Source organism: Diceros bicornis, chromosome 12, assembly GCF_020826845.1.
Source record: "Diceros bicornis minor isolate mBicDic1 chromosome 12, mDicBic1.mat.cur, whole genome shotgun sequence".
Classification (NCBI taxonomy): Eukaryota; Metazoa; Chordata; class Mammalia; order Perissodactyla; family Rhinocerotidae; genus Diceros; species Diceros bicornis.
Window position 1 is genome coordinate 34,958,933 of NC_080751.1, and position 14,782 is coordinate 34,973,714.

At 34.4% G+C, this 14,782-nt stretch overlaps 1 protein-coding gene across 11 annotated transcripts in view; it reads left to right on the top strand.

Moving 5' to 3' along the window:
• NRXN1 (neurexin 1) overlaps positions 1-14,782 on the top strand; it is a 1,082,241-nt gene that overhangs the window by 108,420 nt on the left and 959,039 nt on the right. For 7 of the 11 annotated variants that reach the window (XM_058551255.1, XM_058551254.1, XM_058551256.1 and 4 more), the window contains one exon: positions 2,039-2,068. The exons of the other annotated variants lie outside the window; for them this stretch is intronic. In XM_058551255.1, coding sequence (XP_058407238.1) covers positions 2,039-2,068 — 30 coding nt within the window. The remainder of the gene's footprint in view (positions 1-2,038; positions 2,069-14,782) is intronic. 11 annotated transcript variants of the gene reach the window in all.

Consider the following 14,782-nt stretch of genomic DNA (forward strand, 5'->3'; position numbering starts at 1 on the left):
TTAATTGCATGTGAGTATGCACTTGATAAAGACGATATTACCCTGCAGATCTGACATCTTTCAAAGTCAGTCTCATTTATATTGTGCATGTTAATTGGGATCAAAAGTTTGGGTTTTTTTAAGTATCTTTTCAACTTCTTTCATATTTCCTTAAACATCCTGTGACATGTTCCATGTTTTTGTTCTTTCTCCTTAAATCCAATTGCATTCTAGTGGGCTTTGAAATCAGCCTAATAAGCATGAATGCCTCTCTTCTAACACACACCCATCCCGTGCAAAATTTTGACAAGGTTTTCAGAGTATAGGCCCATAAACTATTGTAATAAAGTTTATTCAATCATAATTTTAACATCCTTATTTATAACTCAACTTTGGCAATACAGTCGAGTTCCCTTAGAAGTAGGAAGTCTAGCATGAGTGATGTGAATGCCTTTTGATTTATTAATTTCCATCCTTACTAAGGTGGTACTAAAAACCATTAGAGGTATCTAATATGTTTTTTAAAAATTAGATCTTATACAGAGATAATTCCCTGATTTAGTCTATAAAAAAGTTATAAACTTTATTAGGAAATATGTATAGTAGTTTTAAAAGTGAAATTAAATGAAAAATTATATAACCTGGACAGATAAGCCACTATTCCGAAGCATATAAAATATCATGAATCACCAACAGATCATAAACTTTTGAATCTGCCTGTGATCTTATTTTGTTAAAATCACTTAGAAAATACAAAAAGAGGCTAGATTACAGAAACATTAAACTATGTTAAATAATTTTCATATTGTGGTTATATGATGATTTTTAATTTTATCGGCCCCACAGGGATGTTTAAATGTTCCTAAAATTTTAAGGAAATAACACAGATTATTTCAATAATGATGCAACTAATGCGTAATGTTATGTAGCTCAAATAAAGTCTCCAATATATTTGAAATAACCCTGGGAAATGAAATATAAATTTTATTAAAATAGTTGTATGTGTACTATATTGCTCTAACATTTTCCCATATTCTTGAAATATGCACAGATTGAGGAGTAGCTTTATTTTTGAATTTAGAATAAAGAACTAGAAATTAATTCCCTTCAGTAAAAAGTATCTTCCTGGATAGTGAAAGAAGTTTTTAAAAGAACGTTGACAGTATTCTTTAGAAAAGGAATGATCTTCAATCTGAAATTAATTGTGAAGCAAGAGTTAATAAATAATTTAAATAAACAAAGGGAATTCAGTATTCTTTTAGAAAACTTGGTGAAACTATCTGATATATATATTATTAATAGATATGTAATATATATCTTAAGAATGTATACTCACTTACATTGACTCATAGCTTAATGTTTAAGTAAAATGCTAAATAGTTTTGTTCTCCATGGAAAATTACTTGAGCCTATTTAAAGCTGATCCATTTTTTCTTAAAAATGTTATTCTGTAGTAAATTCTAGCTTTACAACTGCATGTATAATGATCTTTTTTGTATTTGAATAAGTTTAGTCAATTGCTACATGTGTCAGACAAGGAGACATTTCTGCATTATCATTTCAGTGTGACTAAGGATTTTTTTTTTTTCATTGAATTATGAAACTGCTCATTTTTGATGAGGGGAAAAAGATCAGACCCAGCCCATGTTTCATGTATTCCTTTTGGGTATTTAAAAATATAATTTCATCACCAAAGAATGACAAGCCCTGTGGGGGCAGTGTTCAAAACAGTCCTATCAAAGGGCATGAAGGACAGATGCAATATTTAAGGGATTGGTTGGATTTTAAGTCAAGCTCTTATGCTCTTGATTGTTCCAACTGATACACAGAAGAAATACACAGTGCAGCATATGCCAGTGTTTAAATCGCAGTTCTATAACTCTTTGCCCCAAAGCATTCCAACCAGGGGTTGAAAGAATGCTTTTTGATTTGTCTCTGTGATACAGACATGTCTCATAGGAAACAAGATGTCTGTCACTGAACATTTTTGTCACCGTGACAACCCTGCCTCCCCATGCTCCTTTGTTTATTGCTGACTGTGCTCTTGTTTCCCTTCAAGGTCTGGCGCACCTGATGATGGGCGACCAAGGTATGGGCTCTGTTCCTTTTCCACTCTGCTTTCAGTGTTTTCTTGTTCTGTAGCTGCTTTCAAATCATCACTGCAAAGGATGGGCAAATGCTTGCAAATTATCTGGCTGCAGATTAAATACATAACTTTTGTTCACTTTTTTCCACGTGTTTTTCTCCCCTTTGTTTGGTTTGATTTTGTTGGTTTGATTTGTTGGTTTGATTTTGGTTTGCTTCTTTGACTTGTATTTTCCTTCATTCTTGGCACTATAATACCTGCAAATAGTTGATACATAAGAACTTGTGATTGAAAGTTTTCATACATTTATCAGCATATGCAGTTAAGGGTAGTTATAGTAAAGAAAAACCGAGAACCATCAGAAGTTAATTTTTGAAAGAGGATATTCAATTTAAACTATTGTACCAAAAAGAGTCCACTTTTCACCTATGCATGGCGGTTTGGGAACTGCAAACATCTTTGGCTTCTGGCTTCTAGAATGCTGAGTATCGTGTTCCATCAGAATCAATACTTTTTCTAGCAATAGTCATTGTTTATCTCCCTTTTGTGTAATCTTCTAAAGTGAGCATGGGCTTTGCAATTTCCTTGCATGTATTGCCTTAAAAAAAGGAGGCGGATTTCTCAACACGTACTGATTGTATCTCCATTTGTCTTGAAACCCTTATTTATACTTTCTTGTCTTGTTTAATTTTCAGAGAGTAGTGCATTTACATATATTCATAATTCTTATTGTTGTTTCTCTCCTCTTTATTCTCTTTGTATGGAAACCCTTTCTTCATGGAACCATTTCATCAAATCCATAGGTAAAAGTAAAGGTATTACATTATTTTATTTCTTCTTAATACCATCTGTGTGAATTATGGTGTTTCTAAGTCATGCAAATGTATTTAGACCTTTTGGCTTTAGTAATGGGCACTGGGAGGTAGGTATCATTGTTTATGAATATTTTATGAATTTAAGGTAAGAAAAACCCATCAAAATGTTTCACTCCTTTTTTTCCCTTGCTCTTTAGAGTGATTTTTTTAACGTCAGCTGCTTATATAATTAGTATATTTAGAAATGAGCTACAAGTTTCAGTTTTTCGAGTAACATTTAATAGTATTAGATGATGAGTGTAGTCACAGTAAATATATCATCCTCAAACATTTAACTCTGGAGCGCACCCGCCCCAGCCATTATGCATTGGGATGTAAGTCTAAGCATGTGCAGCACAGAAGTGGTACTACTCTGGGCTCATCACCTTGTTGTCTGCTAGATGTCACGTTAACTCCATGATTACCTGAAAAGGCAGTATCATGAAAGAGATAAACAAAGGAGCGGGACAAGCCCGTTCTTTCTTTTGTACGTACTAACTGTTTTAAGAACGTTATCAACCAGGTATACATTCCCGCGTCATTTGGTAAGTCAGGCATGTGTACTCTTGTGCCAAATTTAAAAGCATGTTTAATTTGCCATTTAGAACCGTCCACATTGTGTGTAGTCTTTTCATTAAAAGGAAGTAGATGATATGCAACTGTGGTAAATATGTAGCATAGCCTTTAAATGAACCATTTTTAACTATGTATTAGTGAATGTGCCCTTGGTCTCTAGTTTTGTTTTGTTGGTTGTTTTAAATGCAGGAATGTGTCTTATCCTTGAACTCTCTGAATCTTTCTTATGCTCTGAATCTTAATCTGGTGAATTGGGACCAAAGCTCATAGTTCTGCACTTTACATTGGTGTCATCTAGCAGGGAAACTTTTATACTTGAAAAAGCACTTGAACATGAGCCGGGCAATAAGTAAGAAATGATATCAAAGTTTTAAATGTGTAAAATAGAGCTTTAGAAACAAATGTTGTTTGGATACTTTGAGCCAATAAAAAGAGAACATATGCTATTGCAGTTTATGTTTTGGCCAACCATTTCCAATAATATAATTTAATCTCATTTTGAGCCTTCTAGCAACTACGCAAATGACAGTATTTATCGATTCTTTTAGAGATTTTGTGTACCATTTGGGATATTTTCTAAGCCTTTTTTTTTTTTTTGAGACCAAATTCCCATCCACTTCCCTTTCCTAAGTGGGCATTTCCTAACACGTTCCTTAGTATAGTACTCAGGATGGCATAGAGGGAACTGTATTTATATTTCATTTTACTGGTTGATGAAGTATATGTATATGTGTTTGTATATGTGCATGTATATAGTTGTATGAATCCATGTATATACACCAACTTTCTAAATATATACGCACATATATATTCAGTATGTTGTGAAAAAGTAACTCTTAAAAATAATTTTCTAATTATATCACCATTTAACTCTACATACGGAATAATTCTTATTTATACGCAGCTGATATTGGTTTTGGTGTGGTTAACATTGTGTCACTTCCTTCAATTTTACTATGTCAGTCTTAAATGTTTTCTATTGGCATGTGTGTCAAACATATTTTTTCTTCACCAATTGTCATCGAAGTTTATTTCTCAATCAGCAAAAAACTATAGAGGACAGGAATTTGGTTTTTCCTTCACATTCTTCTTCTGTTAATGGGACCAGGATGCTCTTCGATGTTAAATGGGGAAAGAAGATTTTAAGTTGAACTTGAATATTTTGCAAATCATAGTGGTTACCTTTACATGTTGGTTAATTAGATGTATAGAAATGAGAAATGTGATTTGTAAATGTTCTTTAATTGCAAATTAATTCAACAAATCTGCATTCTAGAGCAAAAATACGATCTTGACTGACATGACATCCACATTCAAAGAGGTCCATATAATAGAGAAATCAAAACGTGTGGACAACTTAGCATAAAGGACAGAATGGAAGTGCTATGAGAGTGGTAAAAAGTGTGATCAGCATTCAGCAAAGATAAAGATAACATGAGTCAGGGTCTCCTTTAGGTAGATATCCTTGTCTTGTGCAACCTATTGGAGGAGTCAAAAAATGTCTAGAAACTTTACACTGTAGCTTCCTATATCAGGTTCAATACTAGTTGTGTGTAAAATAGGTGTTAAATCTACCCAGTCTAAAATAACTGATTTGCATTGTAAATTAATGCTTCCCAAATCTTTCCGTCACAATACAATCCTGGAGCATTTTTCTTGATAGCTATTTTCTCTTTAGGAGTAGTGAATTCAGGGGCTCTGGAATGAACATCTGTGGATCAAATCTTTCTTTTTGAGTCCAGAAGAAAAATTGGATTCAAGAACGTCATTTTTATCATATTGATTTCTTCTGTACGGATTCTTAAATATTTTCTAAATTTTTAAATGCCCAATTATAGATGAATGCATTTCATTAAAAGAAAAAAAAAGTAACTCATCTAAAGAGAACATTCTTTCTGATAACCTTCTTTATCCTCCTCTCCAGTCTTTTCTGTAGAGGTAAGCACTGGTATCACTTTGTGATGTATCTTTACAGAGTCGGTGTGAATCCTTCCATACTCCCTAATTAATTTTTCAAGGTATGGAAACTGCAAAATCCGTTATCATTTGTACGTGACAAAAACAGCTAAGTCAGCTGGAGACCTGTTAAGGATCCTTGCTGTGTGCTGGCAGAATCATAATGAACGAAATGGACGGTTTCTTCCTCTTCATGTTGGCCATCGTGCCTAGTATTTTCAGTTGGTCATTCTGTTTCAAACTTTAGAGTCAATTATTTGGATTTGTTTTCATGTTTTCTAAACAAGGACATGTCACCTTTAACTGGATTGGTTAGGAATAAACTTTGTTTCAATGAATTATAGCTTTCTTTGGGATAGCTGAAGAGAGATATTATCCAGAGCCAACCTTACTTCTGCTGGTTGTGGCTAGATGGATCCAAATGGTCTTTGTGAAATTGAGTTTGCTTTCTTTTTTGGCTTGAAACTTGTCAATGGTATTATTAAGACCATGGATAATGTTAACAGGACTCTATTCTATTTAGAATTTAGGTTTATGTATTTGCCTGGAATTTAGTTGTTGTTTGTTTTTGTTTTTTCCTTGTATGTTTAACTGGTCACTTCACTCCAATGATTAGTTTTTTTATTTGTGTTTTACTCTAATGATTATCTGAGTAAAATGAATGACGATTTAAATCAGAAAATATCACAGTATGTTATACTGCAAATCCAGTCATCATGGCTGGTTAATTGCTCAGGAGTGCAGGTTAATCATTGTCAGTTAAATGTTGGTGCTTTGATTGGAAGCCTGTATTTTCCTTCATAACAATCATCATAATTGTAATCACATATTTATATGAGTGATTATATATTTAATGTCAACTTTTCCTGGTAGAATGTAAGCTCTATGAGAGCAGGAAGCTTGTCTTTCTTTTTGACCGTTAATATTTCCAGAATATTTTTCTTGCTGTATCTTGAATTTGTCATTTTGATGAATTACATATGTGTGTATGGGGGGGACACATTGGAAGAGATAGATCTAGAGGAGGACGTGGAGAATTTCGAGTGGACAAAGTAGGGAGTGGAAAAGGAAGAGGAAACTTATTCAAATAACTAAAAAGAATTGTAGCAACAGATTACCTGGAATCCTCTCTATCTCTGTCTTTAAACTTTCTTTTGTTTCCTGTCATTCATATCCTTTCCCAGTGCTGCATTCTTTCTTTCTAGTAAGGCATCATTCTGATACCACTTTAATATTTCTTAGTATATGCACAGCAGTGGGTCTGTGAGGCAATAAAGTCAATGTATTTTTGTGTTTAAGAGTTTTCAGAATTTTTTATGTGATTCACTGTGACAGTGGCAAATAATCAAATTTTATTTTCTGACTTTCTCTATTCATACAATAACAGGTACGTGAATTTTCCTGAAATTCAGATCTGATGTTATGCTATCTTTTGTGGTTTCCATGAGTTATTTTTTTTTTTAACCTCACTGTATCAACAGTGATGTACCATAAGACCTGTGTTTGAATGGGATTTGGATTGTAAGCTTTCAAAAAAGCTAAAATTTAAATCTTATCTTGTGATATGAGCATATTTGCTATTCCTTGCGTTCATAAATCCTACAGCATATTTGCAAAGTAAATGTCCATTTGACTCTTTGAAATGAATATTTATTGTTTGATTATCCAGGTTTCTCTTGTTACTAGAAAGCCGGGGTATTACAACTATCAAGCATGTAATTACACATTTTAAAAGTGCCTAAATATTATTGTATTAGTGAAAGTGAAGATCTTAAAATAGAATAATTTATAAAGAAAATAAAAATAATTTTTCTCAAAACTAATTGTGTTAATAACCAGATATAATTGATTCCACTACAACTAATTGATAAGCAATATCAAAGATTATGTGTTTTAAAACTTTATCTGTATTGTCACACCACAATTAATATTCTATTATATTTACTCATAAAATAGATTTGATGTTATTAATATTTAGAGAAGAATAAAGCATTTAGTATTTTTTATACATTTTCTTTTGTTTCCATGATTCTTGTTCCCATCTTTCGACTGTTGTGTTGCTTATATAGCTGATTTGTCTGTGAAGTGCTCAACTTCCAATCACCAACATCATGATGGCTATGTGTTATAATTTTTAAATACATTCTGCTGTGGTTTCTGATGTAGAACTAATTTGATTTTGAAAATATCATATTTCTCTTCCTCTGTATCTCTTCTTAAATCATATTTCCGCATTTAGCTTCATAATATTAAGTAATCTGCATTGTTCCGAAGGATTTGTGAATGTTGACAGAATCTTACTATATTGAAATGCCTATGTTTGGTTCATATGCAAACTGAGAAATAATTTATTTTGAATTATCTATTATGACTTCTACTGTTGCAGTACTGGATATTCCTCATTAACAGCCACAGAATGTGGAAAGACCAGAATTTCACTTCATAAATCAGACATGAAATATCTACTTCATCAACATGATGTACGTAGAAGGTTATATGACTATTTAGAATTTAGTATTTACTTTGCAGTTCTTCTTTAGCCTACATGCCCATCAATTCTGGGTGCAATCGAGAAAAGTTACTTGAAGAGTAAATATTTATGTATTATCTCTTGTTGCAATTTAATCAAGTCTGTCATTATATTTGTTACTAATAAAAGTCCTGGTTCCTTTGTATCTCTGCACTCTTGGCTCTGTGATGAGAAGTTTCCCATGTCTTTATACATTCTGTAAACAATGACATTGAATAACTGATAAACTGAACAGGATTTTATTAGATTTGTAGTAGGTTAATTTATCCTCAGAGAAGAGCACAGAAAGGACTCACCACAGTCTAATAGTGTAAAGAATAAAATGGAATAAATATAAATTTAGATGCTTTACTGAAATAGATTGCAAATAGCAAAACTTTTAAATTACGGCATACTGGATTTTAAAAGGGTAATTCCTTTTCCAAATAATGATGTTATCTTGGCTATTTTAAAATGTATTTTTCTTAATCTAGATTTTCTTTTAAAATCAACATCAACACCTTTAGGTTTAGTAAGAGGGTATTTCTTAAATTGTGTTCACCAGTGGTTTTAAAGAACACTGTAATTTCCCAGAGTGCTTAACTTGCCTACTAAAGTAATTTGAATCTTTGATTAGAATCATAGAAATTTGGAGCAAGGAAGATTATATAAAAAACCTGTTGATACTCTTTGAATTATGAGGCATGATAGGAGATATTGCTTATTATGATAGGCAAAATATTGTGGAAACTTTGAACTAAAATTACTGATACAGAATAACCAACCTTAAGGAAACTTTAAATACTTTCCTCCACTTACATGAATAATCATGAAACAGGGTTTCATCTTCTTGTTCTTAAAAAATAAATTCAGAGGTAGTGTGAAGGAAACCAATTATAGAGTACCATATAGGATGCTACTGCTTCTCATTTTCAAGATTTCCATTTTAGGAGAGTAAAACTCCACCTTATAACAGCAGATCAGCGTGTGCTGCATTAAGAGTGATGAGTTCATAAGACCTGGATTCCAATTCCATATTTGCTCTTTACCGACCTTGGGCAAGTAATTTAGCCTCACATATCTAAATCTTATGATTTGTAATATGGGCTAATAAAAATACATCACTTTCAAGGATAATGTTACATGACAAATTGCAAAAGTAAAAGATAGTTTTTATCGATGGTGACAATAAAATAAAAAGATATTATGTACATGTAGATTAAATTAATTTGAAAACTAATGATCTGTAATCTGCCAAAGGTTTAACAAAAACAGTATTAATATTTTAATATCTTCTGTCCATCATATGAACACCCTATAATTTATGATTCTGTGTTGTTTTAAGTTATAACTAACTGAACATCAATGTCCTGAAGGCCCATACTACCAAGAACATTGGTACAATAAGGCATTAAAGATTGATTCTACTAAATCAAAATTAATTTCTGTAACTCTTCACATTTTCATATTTCTCTTGTATGCAATGATGAAGCTGAAATGAACTTGCCTCCCCTTTGAACTAACCCAGGAGTTCATTGGTGAAGTGCTGCTTTTTAGATGCAAATTTGTGGACAGAAGTGGGCAAGGAGATAGCTATTTTTTTATGGACTCGAAGTTCCATCCAGAGAAAACTTTTCTGTGAATTAATGTTTTGCTTCACTAATGACTTCATCAAGTGATATGTGAGTTGAGCTTATACCACCCGCTTAGTCACCTTAAGACCAGAATTTCAAGGAAAAGCTAATTAGAGACTTCTCTTCTTAGATAGGTATCTTTGCTGGAAAAATAACATGTAATTACCTTGAGATACTTAAATCATTGGCTGATGCTCTCACATCCTTCAACGTTTTTCTCAAATGGCACCTTCTCAAGAGATTTATCCTGACCATCCTATTTAATACTATAATTTGCCCTTCTAAACTCTCATACTCCAATCTAGTTTCTCTTCCATAGCAATTACATACTTAAAATTTTTTTTCATTTGTTTTGTTTACTGTTTATTGTCTGTTTTTCTCCCACCAGAATATAAGAGGGCAGAGATCTCTGCCCTGCCTTGATGTATCTCCGGGGCCACTAGAACAGTGCCTGGCACAAGCACATGCTCAATAATACTTGTTGAATGACCGACTGACTGATTGGCTAAACAAATTTGTAAAATTTCCTTTTAGATTTTACTTTGGATATTATTTTTTTACTTCTTATAATACACTAATTTTCAAATTTCTTTTTCCTTTTTGCTTCAAAGTAAATCTTCCTATGAAGGGCAAACAAATAAAATCAATAAAACCAGAATTTTCCTCTTTGAACTGGGAATGAGGAGGACTCAGACTTGACCCTTTTGATCTTCCTTGTTTCCTGCTCAGTTTAGGTGGTCTCAGAGAATTTGGAAGGGATTTGAAAACCACTTTAACAGGCACTGTTTGTCAAAACTTTTCTTTAAAATTCCTATAATAATTAGTCTTAAAGGAGTATTTCTTTTAGAAGGGGACAGTAATTCATCTCAGTATGTCTCTGTTTGTATATAGGTAACAAGAAGAGGCTCCTGGAAGTTTGGCTTCTAAATTGTATGATTTGTTGTGACTTTCAAGAAGTACCTTTTGGCAATTGGTGACAGAGAGAAAGTTTCAAAGAATGAAGTGGATTCCCTTGTGTTCATGTGTCCATGAACTTTATGTTCATGTAGCTTATCTTGTGCTTCTAACATTAAAATAGATTCATTCTTCTCAGACCTCAAATAGCTATATACACCCAAAGGGCCTTTGACTTCTTCCCAGCCCAGGGATAAATGATCATATGTTCAACGAGATGCTTTAACAAGGAGCTGTTCTAAGTTGTGGAACCTGCACTGAAGAACTACGGTGGTAGGAAAGCTCTGAATTAAAAAGCAGTAACAAAACTGTGGTGCCGGTGCCCGCCCCATGGCGTAGTGGTTAAGTGCTCGCGCTCCGCTGCTGGTGGCCTGGGTTCGGATCCCCAGCACGCACTGACGCACCGCTTGTCAGGCCGTGCTGGGGCGGAGTGCTATATAAAGTGGAGGAAGATGGGCTCAGATGTTAGCCCAGGGCCAGTCTTCCTCAGCAAAAAGAGGAGGACTGGCATGGATGTTAGCTCGGGGTGGATCTTCCTCACAAAAAAAAAAAAAACTGCCTAGGGCCTTATTTCCCTTAAAATGAGTTCTTGTTACTTGTCCTTTTGGGGGAGAGAGAGAGAGAGAGAGACGATGGTTTCATTCAGTCTTCGTCATTATTACTGAAATCACCAATGAGATTTTTCTTTATGTGGGACTGTTCCATATGGTATACAACCACAGCTTTTAAGAATGGATGTTTTCAAGGCTTTTGACATTAAGAAATATAAACATGAGGATAATAATAATTACCATTTTTCAAGACATGCCTTTACACGTTCAAATTATATTTGCTTATACAAAATGTATATTCCTCTAAATGCAGTTTTCCCTTTTCTGCTTGGATTGTTTGCCTAGGAATTGCCGTGTGCCTATGACCATATGATAGCTCATTCAGAATAGTAACAGCTGAAGTAATCTCCAGTAATTATTAGTATTTACTTTCAACCAGGTAAAGTACAGGGATGTTACTCGAGCTGTGAACTGAGAATAGCATTTTATTTTCTTTGACTTTAACGAATTTTTCTTTTATTACATAGCCCAGACATAGACCAGAAAATTAGACTACTGAGACAATGGATAAGATAATTCAGGAAATTAAAACGATTCATGTGTTATATGAAGTTTCTAAGCAATATTTTATTTTTTTGGCCTGAATTACCTGGTCAACTGACCCAGTTTTTCATTTCATTCTCTGGACTTGGCATTATAAAGTCAGTAGACGTTTGGAGAAAATTAAATTATTCCATTCAAGGAAACAATCAAATTTAGATTGGGCTAAAGTGCTGTCAGAGAGATGGAAATCCCTAAACTGGCCAGTTGTGATTTCAGTTAACAGGGAAATCCTTGTTCACAAGCTAACCACAGGTTTTTGCAGATTGCTAGTGGCAAAATTTGCCAGAAATCTTCTGTTCAACTTAGTGAACAGATATTTTTGATGCTATGCTGACTTAAAAGAATTATGTGATGACTTTTTATGACTGTCTTCCTAGTGATTATTTGTTTGGATAATAGAACGCGTTATCTGGCCAACAATCAGCAGGGCGTACATTTTGAATTGCTTCCCTAGCAGTGTGATTGGATTTGCACTCACCCATCTGTACTTGCTGTGACTAGTGGCATTCTTTGTGAGAGGACTGGGTGAAGTTAGGAGCCATTGGATGAGATGGAAAGAGAGAGAAGCTGATTGATTCAAAAGAAAGCTAAAACTTGAACTGATAAATGTGAGGACAATTTGGTTTGGCATTTGCCCCCCTCATTATTTATAAGGAGTAATGTCATGACCTCTTAGGCTAAGTCACTGTTTCCTTTTTCTTCAACTACTTCAAATATGTCATTCACTAATTAGAATAATGCTCTATACAGAGGAGGACCACTGTTTAAGCAAGGCTAGACAAGTAGCTTGCTTCCCTGTAAGAATATCTGAACAATCTCTCAAACAGGACTACACACCTTGACCTCATTGCCATTCTCTGATCCAGTGGTTTTCAGGTTGGCTGCCCAGCCCTCCTCCACTCCCCAGTCAGCTGGGACACATTTTAGAAAATATAGACTTTTAAAGAACTTAACAGTAATTTTATTCATTAGGTTTATGGTAGATTGGAATCCTATAATTTAAAAAGCTCCCTCAACTCCCTCAGAATCTTCTAAAATATAGCCATTTTGTGAAGAATGTTACCAACTCAGCTAATTGACTTTTGCCTTCCACGAGTTGATGATTTGATCTTCATAGGGATGGAGGGTTTTTTTTCTTGCAGTGGCGTGTACAACTTGTTAATTCAATCTGTATTGCTTCTGCATTGAGAGACTTGTCTTGCTAATAAAAATAATTATTATCTTGTTTAGAGAAAAGTTGGTCCATTATGAAATGACTGGGAAAGAAGATATGGTTATTCAGTTGGGCCTACCCTTTTATCCTTGAAACTAAACAACTGGTTTTCACACTACTAAAGATATCACTGGGCCCTTTCAAACCTTGCGGTAAAGGTCATTAAAACTTCTATTGTAGAGAGTTCAGATATGTATTTTAAAAAAAGAAAAAAAACAAAAAATCAAATTGAGTATGTGGCAACAATTAAACTTTTTATGATGCCTACCCATGGATACTTAATAGTATATTTTAAGGTCATTGTCCATAATACACTATGGGAAAGAGATCCAGACAAAGGGAAAGCTGAACAGCAAATGCTGAGTTCACATAAAAAATATGCCACAAATTTATCTCTATACAATGGAAAAAGTTGATTATAATGACTTTTCTCTCTCTGTCTTTTTTTTTTTTTTTTTACTAGATATTGTCGTGAAAGAGGCATTAAATAAAACAAGAATATGTCATTTTTACGAGGGTCAGGCTTTAGGGGGTAGAAATTTTGTCCCTGGAGTCTATTAAAAAAGAAGAGACAATGTTCTTATGAGACATTTTAGAAATGACAGACACAGGCATAGACATTACATGGAGTAATATTGTCAGATTTTAAAAAATCTGCAAAAGGAAGGGGTTAAAAAAATGATGTGAGAACAAGAAACAGCAGGGAGAGGAGTGCTCAAGGTGAGAAAGCCAAGTCCCGGGGGTGGGGGCAGGGCAGATCATCTTGTGGTTACTGTGATAGCAAACCTTATTTGCCCAGGTAGCAGAGATGTGGACGAGTCATCATAGCAGCCTGAGAGGGCAACGTCAGGAGCTAGGAAAGCTCTATACATAAATGGTTACATATTTCATGTAATTTGAGGGGGCACCAAAAATTATCCCCTTGCCAAAGATAAATCTTCCAGTAGCTCTGCCCTGTTGCAAAAAAAATAGCATAGAGTATTTGAAAGTGCCCCATGGTTTTAACTAATTTATCTATCTTTAAAAAGGGATTCAGGGGCCGTTCCGGTGCTGTAGCGGTTAAGTCCACGCGTTCAGCTTTGGTGGCCCAGGATTTGCAGGTTCGGATCCTGGGCACAGACCGATGCACTGCTTTGTCAAGCCATGCTGTGGCAGCTTCCCGTATAAAGTAGAGGAAGATGGGCACGGATATTAGCCCAGGGACAATCTTCCTCAGCAAAAGAGGAGAATTGGCAACAAATGTTAGCTTAGCGCTAATCTTCCTCACAAACAAAAAAAAAGGGGGGACAGTGAAATGGGACATTAGACAACTAGACAAGTACTTTTTAATGTGAGTGAAACATATGGGATGAGATTATCTAGCCCTTGAGTGAGCCTTAGGCATATTGGCATGGCTGGTGTCTGGGGGCAAGGAGGAAGCAGAATCCATTCAAGGAAAGAACCTTATTTTTTTGGCCAAGGACCAGCTACACTAGCAGTATACATTTTATCATTGGATGCACTTGCCCTCTTTTATTCTAAACTAGGCAAAGTGGATTATTCTGTCCTTAGGAACATTGTTACCTAATATTTACCTCTATTATAAAATTCTCTTGTTGGATTGCATTCATTAATTTGTTAGTCATTGCTATTAAACTGTGAGATCTTTGAAGGCAAGAGTTTTGTTATTTTCAGGTTCGTATTGAGACTAGAGCTTGGTATATGGTAGATACTCAATAAACCTTGATGCAAAGCCGATAGCCAAAGATCATGGAGACTAGAATTGAGTAAATCTGCATTTAGACCCTAGACTCACTATCTGTTAGGTGTGTGGCTTTGGGAAAGTTATTTGACCTTTCTGAACCTCATTTTCCTCATCTGTAAAATG